Raw genomic sequence first — 13,929 nt, 5'->3', positions numbered from 1 at the left:
TCGGAGGTATTGATTGGGATGATCCTTCCATTAAGGATATTACCACTGGCACAAGAGGAGACAGCAGCAGGCGCAACATCTCCTCATCCACCCCCCACCTGCAGCACTGCCGCTGTTCCTAAACACTTAACTTTCCCCACAAGTCTACGTGCATCACATCAGAGCACAGAGGAGTCAGCCAGTTCTTGCTGTAAAACCACTTGCCAGTTCAGAAAGAGCTTCAGCACTAAATCCAGACCTCTGCTTTTAGTTGTGCCAGCATGGGGGATGGCGGAATCCAGTCCATCATGGGGCCATAGTATTGAAGAAAACGGATATTTCCCTACATAACACTCTCCCTTCTAAAATTTTACACCCAAATGATAGCTGGGGTTTCACATACTTTATATAAATTGATCTTTCTTTCCAAAACAGAAAAAACCTAAACTTTTACACAAATATCTGAACCACTTATCTTTTCTGTTCAATATTAATGACTCATCTCACCCTCATTTTTATGTTTTTGCCCATTAGATTTAACAAACTTGTCCATTTCAAGAGCAAGCCCTTAGAAAAAAGTAACTTCTAGAAGAAGTGCTAGATTGGCATGCTACCCTCAGCTGGCCACCTGAGCCTTGCAAAGACAATTTGGAAAGAGCATCTGCATACATTATTGATTTTGAATAATATCTTTAATTCATCTCGCTCATTAGTAGAACTGCTTTCCTTTTTTCTGACTTGCCTCCTCCCATCCGCACACACTTGGAGATCCTTAACAACACACAGTCACTTAGATTATTTTCATAAGTGATGCTTAAATCAGCTCAGCATTTCCCGTACCTGTAATTTAAAGGCAGAATGTATATTGGCTGGCATGAATATTCTGTTTTAAAGGAGTTGTCTTTCACTTTCTGACCTGCGTTAATAACATACACACATGCACAGGAAGCTCAAAGGCACAGATATATTTCTCAGTCTCACTGCATTCAGAGCCACGCTTGGATTAAATTACTGTCACAGTTTTATGTATGCATATAATATATGTATGTAATTTATGGATGTTTTAAATACATGTTGATGCTCTTGATATTACTCCAAATTTTGATATTATTCCAAATTTTGATATTATTCCAAATGATAATTAATTTCTATGACTTGAAAAAGTAAAACAGGAGATTATTGGCCAGAAAAGAGATGATATCATGTGATGTGATGGGATATGTGGATTTCTGATCTTTTCAAGTGCATCAGGATCATTACATCCTTTTGCTTTCAAAGTGCCCCAGAGCCCCTCTCACATAGTAAATATGAGTGAATATGCAAAAGAATCTGATAATTAAACTGGCAGCCACCCAGACAAGTGAGTTTCAGGCACCATAGTATTTTTCATAGTATTTTCAGCATCAATCTGCATACAAATAGGATACCTCAGTAAAAGGTCAGGAATATTTAAAGATTGAAAGGACAGACATAAACGATGAATATATTGCTGGGCTGTCTCTTCAGTTGCACGGCTACGTTATAGTAGGGATGCCATCTTCCAGGTGGGACCTTGGGATCCCCTGACATTGCAGCTCATCTCCAGACTACAAAGATGAGTTCCCCTGGAGAAAATGGCTGCTTTGCAGGATGGACTCTGTGGCCCTGAACCTCTCTGAGGTCCCTTTCCTCTCCAGGCTCCACCCCCAAATATCCTGCAGTTTCCCAAGCTGAATCTGGCCAAACCCCCTTTCCTCCACCAGTGGTCGGGGGGTGGGGCACACATATTTAACTGTAGCAATTAATTATTTGAGAAGTTCTACTTGGCATTCCTTGTGTTGGAGAAATCTAGTGCTCCCTCCAAATATAAAATGCTGGACCAGGGAGATAAAAAGTGTAGCTGTATTTGTTTGCTATCGCAAAACAAAATAAAACAAAGAAGTCCACTAGCACCTTGAAGACTACCGTGTTTCCCCGAAAATAAGACAGTGTCTTATATTAATTTTTGCTCCCAAAGATGCGCTATGTCTTATTTTCAGGGGATGTCTTATTTTTCTGTGTTCTGTTCGTCGGGCATGCTTCCAAACAAAAACTTTGCTACGTCTAACTTTCAGGGGATGCCTTATATTTCGCACTTCAGCAAAACCTCTATTACGTCTTATTTTCAGGGGGTGGCTTATATTCGGGGAAACAGGGTAACAACATTTGGTTGTGAGTTTTCCTGAGTCACAGTTTACTCTTTAAGACCTGTTTAAATCAAACAGGGAATCTTACTGAAACGTCAGTCTTGAAATCCTGACTGGTAAAGCTAGAAGGGGTGGGGGGAGGTGTCTCACTAGTCAACCCTAACTGTGTATAGCAATGTATACATTCATCAGTGAGGGGGTACATTCTCATACATTTGGTACATTCTCAGAAGCACTACACATCACCTCCTCTGCTAAGCTCTGGGTTCTGTTTCAGTAGTTGAGGAGGTGAGTTGTCCTGATGGTGGCAAGTGCTTCTGAGAATGTGCAAAATGCATTCCCCTCATTGAGGTACAGCTACATACAGGTAGGCTTGATCAGTGAGGCCCTTGTCTATTTATTCTACCTTTATTGCTGCCTTTCTGTGGTGGTGGGGAGGGGGCGCAAAGTGGTGCATCTACTTCTCTCCCCTCCCCATAGGCCAAGCTGCAAGAGAGGGCTAAAGCCCAGCGCCAGTTTCATACATGGTCAGGTGGAGGAGTTGAACCCATGACCCCATCACTGCTACACCTACACCGCCCTAAGCTTGGGGAAGATCATTGCGCAAGGGCCCTGCTCGCTTAGGCAAACAGTCCGAGAGAGCCTCAGTGCGAGCTCCCGCCCTTGCTTTTTTCTGACCGGGGGCGGGGGGAAAGAAAGCGACTCCTCTCTGGGCGTTTAGCTGAACCAGCCCGGGAACGAGGCAGTTTGTTGCTGGAGACCGAGTTATGATGGAGGCTGCCGAGAAGCTGGAGGAGGTAAACTTTGCTCTCTCCTTCTCAGGCGGCCGCGGCTCTGTGTTGACCCCTCTTCATGCTTTTGTGGGTTCCTTCCTTTGCAGCGAGCCAGAAGGGCGCCGCGCTTCCGCCGAGCAGCCCGGACGGTGGCCCATCTCTGCGGGCTGGTCTTGAGAAGCAAAAGGTGAGCAGGTCAGTCAGCTCAGCAAAGCAGCCGGTCGGCTCCACGGACTCCACGTCCCCTCCTCGTGATGTTTGCAGCGAGTCCAGTTTGCAAGGACAGAAACCGCGGAGGCTTCCTGCCTCGTTTTCAGAAGTGGGGGTCCAGCGTTATAGTGCTGAAGGGACTGTGCTCTGAATGCACACAGGGACTCTGGGAGCGGGACCTTTGCTTACCAAGTGCTCGCTAATGGAAGGATGTTTTCAGTACAGTACAGTAAGCCTTTATTGGCATAATAGCAACAGTACAGTAAGCCTTTATTGGCATAATAATAACAGAAAAAAAGAATATGTATGTGTGTGACTAGGTATAATAAAAGCATGAATAGGTATAATAAAAGCATGAACTGCATAAAATAATGAACAACATAGAATATATTTTAAAAATTACTAATGACTCTGTATTATTTCCAAAAGAAAATCTGCAACCGTCACACAGAAAGAGAGGTCTGGGTTATCTAACAAATAGAGTAGTCTAAATCAGTGGTTCTCAACCTTCCTAATGCCTTCCTCAACCCTTCCTCAACCTTCCTCAACCCTTTAATACAGTTCCTCATGTTGTGGTGACCCCCAACCCTAACATTTATCCATTTTACAGATGGAGAACGCTGATGCAGAGAGTCTTAGGCGACCCCTGTGAAAGGGTCGTTTGACCCCAAAAGGGGTCCCGACCCCCAGGTTGAGAACCACTGGTCTGAATAAACCAGGGAGATCAGTTTGGAATAAGGGAGTAAGGTTCACAAATTTAGATCTAATTCCCTAGAACAATGCAATAATTGATGGGCCAAGGATTCAACTTGTCCTGTATTGCAAGGGCACAATCTATATTGTTGAATCTGCCTAATAAAGAAGCAGAAGGCATGATATTAAACCTAGTAAGCATTAAGGCTCTTCTTAGAACAGGGTTAACTAAGCAGAGTAAATAATGGGCCATATGACCCTGCTCAAATGAGATTGAGAAATGCATAGGTGAGCAGGTTTTCATGGCTGCTGTAACTAACCTGGAAAACTCTATCCAGTAATCAACCTTTTTGTCTTTTATAAACTTCTGAATAGGACAAGAAACATGGTGAATCCAGTTACAGTCGAATGGAGTCAATTTTCTTTTCAATCGGAGAGAACCAAGGGTTGGCTTGGTTCCAAGGGCTGGAAGGATGTTTTTTTACTTTAAAAAAATTGTTTTGCATTTATTTGCTGCCCTTTACCACCGTCTCAGAACAGACTGCAATAAACAAACAAAATCCAAATGACAAAATTGTGAAAACTCCAGTTTAAAAACTCTCAAGAACCCAAAATCTCACTCACCCAACTTATTCACAAAAAAAGGGATGGGTCATGCACAGACACACAGTTCTATGAGCCCCTGAAGGGGGTCCCTCCAGTTTGCTTGATATGGGCGGTGGCGGTGGGGTGGGGGTTATGCTTTCTCCAGGGCAAAAAAAAGCCAGAAACACAAGAGCAAGCAAAGCAACTCCTGGTCAAAAGTCTCTCAAAGGCCGCTTCCGCACGGCCCATTTATGACGGCCTGGGGGCGCCAAAAAAGGCGCCCCCAGGCCGCCAGAGCTCAAGATACAGGCGCCTGCTTTTCGCTGCAACATAGCGCAGCAGCGGCGACCTGACTCTTCTTCCACTCCCCTAGTGCGGCGTCAAGCCGCTTTAAACAAATGTAACCCTTTAAAGGGTTGTTGTTGGAGAGTGGAGCCGCCTTCCTGCTTGGCGCGGTCTGCGAACTGGGCCGCCGGGAAGATGCTGTCTCCCGTCTTGCCGCCCCACTCACGGTGTCCTCCTACCATTAAGCCTACAAGTGGGCGTCGCAGCCCTCGCCCACTTCACTGTCCCCCTCCGAGGCTCCAGGGGTCGGAGGGCAGCGTGTGAAGCGGGGCTGTGACGCCATGGCCCCAGGCTAATTTGCGAGGAGGACACCGTGAGAGGGGCGGAGCGCGCAGAGAAGCGGCTCCGTGCAGGGAGCCGCCTCGCCATCTGCCGACCTCCTCGCTTACCGTAGTTACGCGCCGCGCATGCGCGAGCACGCTCACGCCCGCCCGCACTCTTGGCGGCGTGGGGGCGGAAGGAGGCCGTGCGGAAACGGCCAAAGAGAGCACTTTTGCAAGACCTACAGAACCAAGGGCTAATGCTGTAAGAGAAGCCCATCAGAACCAATGTCAAACCAGAGAACCTCAGCAGAACACATTTAAGAAGGACATTTTTCCATGCTCATCAGCATGGTGCAGTGGTTAAGAGCAGTGGAGAACCAGGTTTGATTCCCCACTCCTCCACATGAGTGGTGGACTCTCATCTGATGGACTGGGTATGTTTCCCCACCTCTGCTGGGTGACCTTGGGCTTGTCAGAGTTCTCTAAATTCTCCTAGCCTCACCAATTCACAAGGTGTCTGTTGTGGGGAGAGGAAGGAAGGCAAACTGCTTTGGTACTCCTTAAAGGTAAAGAAAAGTGGAGTATAAAAACCAACTCTTCTTCTGTGTTTTATTTGTTCTGATACCACATGATAAGTATTTTTGCATTTCCCACTATCTTTATTGCTGATCTTGGCAATGCAGCCAGGATATCTAAGTTTCAATATATGTATACTGTGTCTTTCAAAGATCCCATGCTACATTTAATAAAGCAGCCTTGGAAAGTATTATTCATTGGGTGCTCCTTTTCAGCGCTGCTGTGGAAATGTATTGTGTTTCTGACAGTGCCACAAAACAAATTCATAGTAGAATTACAGATGAAGCTTCTCTATCTCCAATACAGTTCTATAGCAACTAGTTGCTTTTGGAATAACCACACAGACTGAGGCCCTTACCGCACAATAATGTACTTTCAATTTTACTGTGCGAAATAGCAAAATCCACTTGCAAACAATTGTGAAAGTGGATTGAAAGTACATTATTCTCCATAGGCTGAAGATCAGATTTACTTATTTAAAATATTTTATTTGCCTTGCCTATGTAGCTTAGAGGAGTTTACAGACATGACTGAAGACCATGCAGTGAAACAGCAACAAAAACACAGACCAACGCAAACAAACCTCTCAGAGGAAAGGAAAAACAGTTAATTGTTTGGTCTGTTGTGCTGACCACTATACCACATCAGCTTTCAATTGCTTGCAAAGTCACACTCTTAAATTGAAATGCACTGACATAACGGATTCTACAAGGACTACTTTTCAAGCTTTTAAACTTTCAAAGTATCTCACAGTGTACTTTCTCATACAGCTATATTGGAAGGAGTCAGGTATTACAGTGGGCAAAGTTTTACCTGAAGATGCAGAAGACCTTCAAAAATGACCTCATGTTCAGCATCAGTGATTATTCCAAAAAACAGTTTGTGAGTATTTATATTTCATAAGTGTTAAGGCGCTGTGATTCTTGTTCAGTGGCCTTAGGTAAGCCTCAGCCTCTCATCTTTGATATGGGGATAATAATATTGACCTCCCTTACAAAATGGTCATAAAGATTACTGAGAACACTGTGTGTGAACAGTTTGGAATGCTTGAAATGTGATATATATGCTAAGTACTTTTGTTACTGAAATGTGTGATAGACAGGTAAGTAGATCACTCAGAAATTGTTTACAGCTAGGGTGCAGAATGCATTTGAGGAATGAAGGGGCACAATTTAGAATATTTTGTCTTAAGAATTCTGTGAATCTCTTTATTCAGATTCAATAATTAAATACTTTTTGGCCTCACTTAAGTGCTTAGTTGCTCATTTGAAACCCCCCAGAAACTATATATTTTTGTTTAATTTCAAATAGTTTTCAAATCTGGGGAGGCATTTTAACTTGCAAAATAACACGACTTAAGTGTTACATTTGAACTCAGAAAAAACTGGGTTTCAGTTTTAAGTTCTGTTATGGATTTTCAGCCTCATTTTCCCATCTACAAATGGCAGTAATAGCACCACAGCTTGGACACTGTTTGTGGGATGGCTTCCTGTTGAAATAAGCAGTCTACTTTCAGTGAAGTGTGATATTGTGTAACAGCATGCCTAGTGATAAATGGCATGCCCAACTACAGTATTTATTATTCTGGCTCAGCAGAACAAAGAATTACACAAAAATTACACATAATCAGCATAGTAAATAAGATGTATAGCTTAATGTGTTTTTTAAAATCAAAATGTTTATTTTGATAAATAAAATTTTCTTTGGTTATTTTGACTGCAGCGTGAAAGTGCTGAGTATGTTAATGGAAATAGCTTTTGTTCAAGAACAAGGTGCTCAGTGTCTCACAGAACAAAACCTTAAATTGGTTTTAAATTATGGCTTTGACCCAGAGAGCCTTTTCATAGGAAAAAGGTACTCCAGTTTGCACTGTTGCCCCGCTACACACAAACCCTACACACTAATAAATTGGGGGAGGGAGTGTGTGGAAATCCTGGAAAACTACAGAATACATGGTTATTACCAGAGTTATTACTTGCACTGTGCAGTCCATGAGTTTAAGAACTCAGTGGTGTGATTTACTTAGAAGTAAGTCCCACTGAGTTTGGCTTGATTTATTACTAAGTGGAAGTGGATAAGAAAGGCAGCCAATATGCACATTAATCTACAATTAAATTCAATAGGCATTGAATAGACATTAATTTACAATAGGCATAAATCTACAATTAAGTTCAGTGGAATCTGCTTCTAAGAAAACATGCATAGGATTGTGCTACTTGTGATTTAACTTTTGAACTTTATTATATTCACAAAGTAATATTTGTTTTTAAAATATTCTATACCTGGATTAACAGTAAACAGAGAGCTGAATGATGTATCTATGGCAGCACTGAATACTATTATTCTCTGCAAGTTGCTTAAAACATCCAAGAGAACAGGTAGGCTATATTCAGTGAAAAAGTAATGTTTGCCTTTTCTTTGTATAGCAGAAGAAAGGTTTTGAAAAGCTTAAGCATCTATTAAACATTTGCCCAAAACAAAGAAGACAGCAAGACCTCCTGCAGGTAAGAGAAACAGCTTGTTATATAAGAAGAAGAAGAGGAAGAGTTTGGATCTATAACCCCCTTCTCTTCTGTAGGGAGACTCAAAGGGGCTTACAATCTTCTTTCCTTCCCCCCCCAACAAACACCCTGTGAGGTGGGTGGGGCTGAGAGAGCTCTGAAGAGCTGTGACCAGCCCAAGGTCACCCACCTGGCATGTGTTGGAGTGCACAGGCTAATCTAGTTCCCCAGATAAGCCTCCACAGCTCAAATGGCAGAGCGGGGAATCAAATCCGGTTCTCCAGATTAGAATGCACCTGCTCTTAAGCACTACGCCACTGCTGCTCAATACAGCTGCACAGTATTCAGAGCTGTAAAAATGACAAGTTCAGCACAATTCATCCTGTGGCTTTTGTTGAAAATACTCTATTAGTAAACTTTAAAATGTATTATTATAACCAATTATCTGATTATTATCCCAAATCTCATGGTAGTCATTTTAAAATATGCAAGCTCTTACGGATTTGTGTGCGTGTTATTGTCAAAAGGAATCCTCACTGCATGTGGAATCAGGTGCTGAATGTAGAAAAACAGCCCCTTCCACCCAGTGCCATTTGCTCAGCACCAGGTGGACGCTGATGTTTTCTAAAAGACTCACTCATTTAGTGAGTCATGTAAACACCATTGTGGGGGAAATGGGTCTGTGTGGCTTTGCACCAGCAGTGGCAGCTGTGCGAAGTCCTCCCCCACAATGTTTTTTTTACTGGCCAAACACCACTGTATACGGCACGTGCGGAGTGGGCCTTTGTCTTTGGTGACTTGTGTTTTTTGCCTCTTCATCCTCTCACACTTAGGGGTTGGGGTAGATGAGCGTTGGCCAGGCACAGCACAGCCCCACTGCCTCCAAAGAGATTTGCAAAGGGCGGGGGGAAGCAAAAAAAGAGGAAAATTTACCAATCGAACTTCAAGTGTCAATGCCACCCTTTTTAGTAGCGTAAGTCTACGCCAGCAAAAGGAGCCATTCCCAGGCTAAAAGCCCTCAGGAAGCCTATTAAAGTCTTCTCTGCCCATGAGAATGTCCCATCAGCGCTGGCGTGGACTCTTGCACCGCAAGAACAGCAGCAACATTTGAGCCCAGGCAACAAGTAGCCGGCACAAGTGCCCCCAGCACTAGTATAGGAGCCGCAGTGGCGTAGGAGGTTAAGAGCTCGTGTATCTAATCTGGAGGAACCGGGTTTGATTCCCAGCTCTGCCGCCTGAGCTGTGGAGGCTTATCTGGGGAATTCAGATTAGCCTGTGCACTCCCACACACGCCAGCTGGGTGACCTTGGGCTAGTCACAGCTTCTCGGAGCTCTCTCAGCCCCACCCACCTCACAGGGTGTTTGTTGTGAGGGGGGAAGGGCAAGGAGATTGTAAGCCCCTTTGAGTCTCCTGCAGGAGAGAAAGGGGAGATATAAATCCAAACTCCTCTTCTTCTTCTTCTTGCACCATGTGAACTGGCATTTATACTGGCTATGGGGTTCATACTGATTCCACAAAACTTTCTCCCCCACGCCCCGATTATACTGAAAGTCATAAAGAAGCCGATAATTCATTTTGTTAGCTATGTGTAAAATAAACAGGCTTTGGGAGCTCATAGATTTTTGGTTTAAGTATTTCAATATAAAAACCTTTTTTGTAAGCATGGTTCAATGTAGATTTGACAAATATTGACAAAACCTTTCTGCCTCTTAATGTTTGCCTCACAGGGTGTTGCTGAATCTATAAAGAACAAACTATGAAGTCATTTTCTATAAGGGCCTGTCCATGCCAGAATTTTATTTGTTAGTTTTATTTCAGTGTGCTGTATAAAATATTATTTCCCAAAATTTTGAGCAGGATCAACAAATTTAAACCATCCATCTCCTGCCAGTCATGCAGCTGTTTAGATTCTACTACTAGCTTGACTCTAGAAATAGATTTAGGGAAAATACATTGTAATTATAAAATGTGATGTTTTTCTGTTAAAGAGAGCTTTCTCTGGATGTTGAATATCCTTGGTGTAAGGTTCCCATGTGACATACATACTACTTTTGAGTGTCAGGGCACTTGAAGAGGCCTGGTGGTGGAAAATTGTTTAAATCTGCCTGTATAATATTATTTTGTGTGCCTTATTAAGGGGCTTGCCAGAAAGTTTAGCATAATGGGCTACCTTTCACCTTCTGGGAAAGTTACAGGTCTGAGGAAAACAGTTTTTATTACTCTGCTAGTATCTGAAGCAGCTCAGTCCTTGTGAAAAGGTGGAATATCTGACAAGTCTGGTCACAAAGTGGTTATCCTGCGTGAATTAAGAAAGTAATGGGGTCCGTCTCAAAGTAGTGGCAGTGGTGGGATCAAAAAAAAAGAAGAACACATAAATCAATATCCTTGTTAATAAAATAAAGTATTTTAAATTTTGTGAGGAGAAATAAAATCCTTATCACCTCGTAAAGCTCAAAAGGCTCAAGGAGATGGACAGACCCAGGAGACTGAGGCAGAAGTAACATTTCCTGAGGTAAATCCTAGTCAGGAATTGGAGATGATGAAATTAAAAGTTGAAATGGCTAGGATTGAGGCAGAGAATGAAAAAGCTAGGGTTGAGAAAGAAATGTAGCTAGCCAAAATGCAAGCAGATAAAGAAAAAAAAGTCAGCCAAAATTAAAGTAGAGAAATGGCTGAGAGAGCGGAGAGAGAAAAAGAGTGGGAAATGAAAATGTCACAACTAGAAATGGAAAAGCCCCATTAAGATTATATCAAGATACTGGCTGCCAAAAGGAGAACAATTAAACTTAAACAGTAAATAAGGGTTTTTTGCCCCTGCAGTCAGGTAAACTTTTATTCACTTGTAGCAAAACTGTCCCCTTAAAACCTGTTTGTGGAGGCATTTCTGTTGTGTGATCTTCTTGGAAGATCCTGGCTTCTGCATTATAGCTCTTTGGTCTGTTATTCGCTACCAGTAACTAAGCATAATTAATGTTACTTCCACTAACTATTTCCTCTGGGCATAAAAATGATTGATACAGCAATGGCCTTGCTCCTAATACCAAATGTATCAATCAATCAATCAATCAATCAATCAATCAATCAATCAATCAATCAATCAGTCAATCAATATTTATTATGGTCATAGACTAAAAGGTATCAAATATAAAATATAAGATGCACAATATACATTTCCAGACCAAATATACAAAATAAAATTAAGGTGACCAATTACCAGAAACTGATTGTTTAAACCCTAATGTAAGCTCAAATTAAAAACTGGAATAATGTTTAAACAAGGTATAAATTAGAAATCTAGTCTTCATTGTCCATGCCTTATTGTCCGCGCCTTTTAACAACATATGTGCTGAAATTTGCCACCACTCTGGTAATATTAGGATTAGCATCTTCCAATAGCCTTTTCATGGTGCATTAATCGGGGCCAAGAAAAATTGTTGTTGGGAGAGAGACAAACAGATTTTCCCTCATTTCTTTATGAATGGGGCATTGTAAGAAGATATGTATCAGGGTCTCTATTTCCCCCGTTTCACATGGACACAGCCTGTCGATGTATGGAATTTTCTTATAACTGCCCTCTAGCATTGCTGAGGGAAGGGCATCTCATCTGGTAAGTGACTGAATGTCCAAGTCATAGAGATAGGGGGAAGGACCCAGAATATATTTGCTCGATGGTTTAAGATTAAAATTTGGGGATGCTGTTATATCTCTTTGGCGAGCCATATCTTGGACTCTCAGCTTGACTGTAGCCTTAACTGAGGACAAGTCTTGTGCCAAGAGAATGCTAGGTGATATACCTCTCTTGTGCAGGCCCTCCCTAACCTCACACATCCATCTAGAGTCTTGGCCTATTAGAGGCCCTAGTCCTTTATGTCTGTAAACATTAAGCCATTGATAAAGGTCTGTAAACATTAAGCCATTGATAAACTGATAATAAAAAAATTCTATCAGCAACTTTCATTTGACCCGTCTCTAATCTTAAGAAGGTATTCAGTATATCAGGCGGAACCGTAGAATGGCTCTCAGGAATTTACTGTGGGTTCTCTCTAATGATATTATCTGCTGCTGTTTTTTATTGTAGTAAACTCCATACGTGAGTTGTGTCAGGATTTTTGCTTGATAAAGTTTGATGGCAGCTGGTACATAATGCCCTCCCTTAGTACAAAAAATCTATTCCTTTTCCTTTGGTGTTGGGTAATGTCTTGTTTCTTCCATAGTCTTTCTGTAATACTAAATGTAAAATATGGTCTTCCCCCCTCAGATTCAAGCATGTCTGAAGACAAACAGAAGCTTTCAGCGTTTGCCTACCAAAGCACAACTCCAGTTATGCCAAGCACTAGTCTACCAAGAGTAAGTAAAAAGCCTGGGTGCTACTGGTGTATTGAACATTGGATCCATGCCATTTGCTTCCTTCAGCAAGCTGGGTCAGAAGGTGAACATTTTCCAATAAGGTTGAAATTCTTTTGATTAAATATTTATCATACTTCAGAAATGATCTGCCCTGTTAAAATAAAATATTGACAAATAGAAGCTATACAATACTTTGCTGGTGTCTTGTTATTTCACCTTCAGGCTTTTAATGGAGAGCTTCTGGGCCTTTGGTGACTAACAAAAAACAACTGAGTTTATTGTGAAGATATTATCAGCACTTTCTAGTCACACAGAGTAGTGTACAAAGTTGCATTAAAACTGTACTTTTTATTTTATAGCCTTTACTGTGAAATGTGTGTCAAGGCTTTTAAATTGTCTTAAAGAAGGAAAATAATATAATCTTTATTTTGCAGATGGGAAAATTTAAGTCAGGGTGAAGTCATGATGTGAGCTTGGCTTCTTCAATTTTTGTTAATTCGTATGTTAGCAAGTTAAGCTGTTATATCACAGCAGGGTGTTTGTATGTACATCGGAAGTGATTGTGCCTAAATCCAGAAAGAAAGAATCTAGCAAAATTATATATAAATCCCATAAATGTTACATCTCAGTCTATGGCCTGTGTTTTCATAAGATGTACTCTCTTGCATGTGAGGTGAGGGGCAGATGTCCCGATAAGCTTAACAAGATTTCTTATACTGGATGTGACTACAAGCCCTGCTTTCAATTTCCATTTTCCTTGCACCAAGTGTCAACACTTTAAGCGCAACTTTAATTTTTTTCGCCGCTAGAGCAGGGGAGATTTGTCAGCGAGCACAGCTTTGCCCCGAACACCTTCCCTCCACCCTCCACCAACCTCACCCACTCCCGTGCACACCTCTTCCCTTCCCCCTTTTCATATTTGTTATTATTTCAACTTTTGTTATTATATTGATATATTAATATAAACAGAGAATCACTACAAAACCACTGTCTTTTATTGCATTTGAAAACATCCAAATGGCAGATCAGCCATTTCTTTTGTGCTCTCATTTGCAGTTAACAACGGGGTGGGGGTGGGAGAAGGAATATCTATAGGATGAATTAGGAATGCTGGGCTAACCATTTACTAACAAGCTTCTCCTACTGCGGCAACAGCAGCACAAAATGTATGAGCATGGTGAGTCAGTTCTACGACATGGCCCGCTTCTTCACCAGAGTGTGGTCCAGGGAATTGCTTTTCCTCTTTCTTTGGGGAGGGTTATTTTTGGAAAGGGCTATAATATCAATATAATTACAGTCACAGGTATATTGATATAACTGCAATGTAAAGGGCTTTAACAACACCCTTTATCTTGCAACTACTGGGTGTAAAGAGATCTGTGCCTTTAAGAAGGAATTGATGGGTGGAGTTAAGAGAACCAGGAAAAGCAGAGGCCCCTTAAGACTTCAGCAAGCAAGCTGTGGAGCAGGCAGTGAACGCCTAATCATGTA

At 41.9% G+C, this 13,929-nt stretch overlaps 1 protein-coding gene across 3 annotated transcripts in view; it reads left to right on the top strand.

Annotated features, from left to right (window-relative positions):
• The first annotated feature begins 2,839 nt into the window (after window positions 1–2,839).
• The window catches only part of LOC125439689 (cyclic nucleotide-binding domain-containing protein 2-like), a 61,552-nt gene continuing 50,462 nt past the window's right edge, over window positions 2,840–13,929 (top strand). For 2 of the 3 annotated variants that reach the window (XM_048508814.1, XM_048508812.1), the window contains exons 1-5: window positions 2,840–2,941; window positions 3,025–3,104; window positions 6,360–6,471; window positions 8,016–8,093; window positions 12,350–12,438. In XM_048508814.1, coding sequence (XP_048364771.1) covers window positions 2,912–2,941; window positions 3,025–3,104; window positions 6,360–6,471; window positions 8,016–8,093; window positions 12,350–12,438 — 389 coding nt within the window. In that variant the 5' untranslated portion in view covers window positions 2,840–2,911. The remainder of the gene's footprint in view (window positions 2,942–3,024; window positions 3,105–6,359; window positions 6,472–8,015; window positions 8,094–12,349; window positions 12,439–13,929) is intronic. The other variant, XM_048508813.1, reaches the window with a different exon arrangement.

The sequence above is a fragment of the Sphaerodactylus townsendi genome, linkage group LG10 (genome assembly GCF_021028975.2).
Source record: "Sphaerodactylus townsendi isolate TG3544 linkage group LG10, MPM_Stown_v2.3, whole genome shotgun sequence".
Lineage (NCBI taxonomy): Eukaryota > Metazoa > Chordata > Lepidosauria > Squamata > Sphaerodactylidae > Sphaerodactylus > Sphaerodactylus townsendi.
Note: the sequence above shows the minus strand (reverse complement) of the source record. Positions and strands in the feature narration are given on the sequence as shown.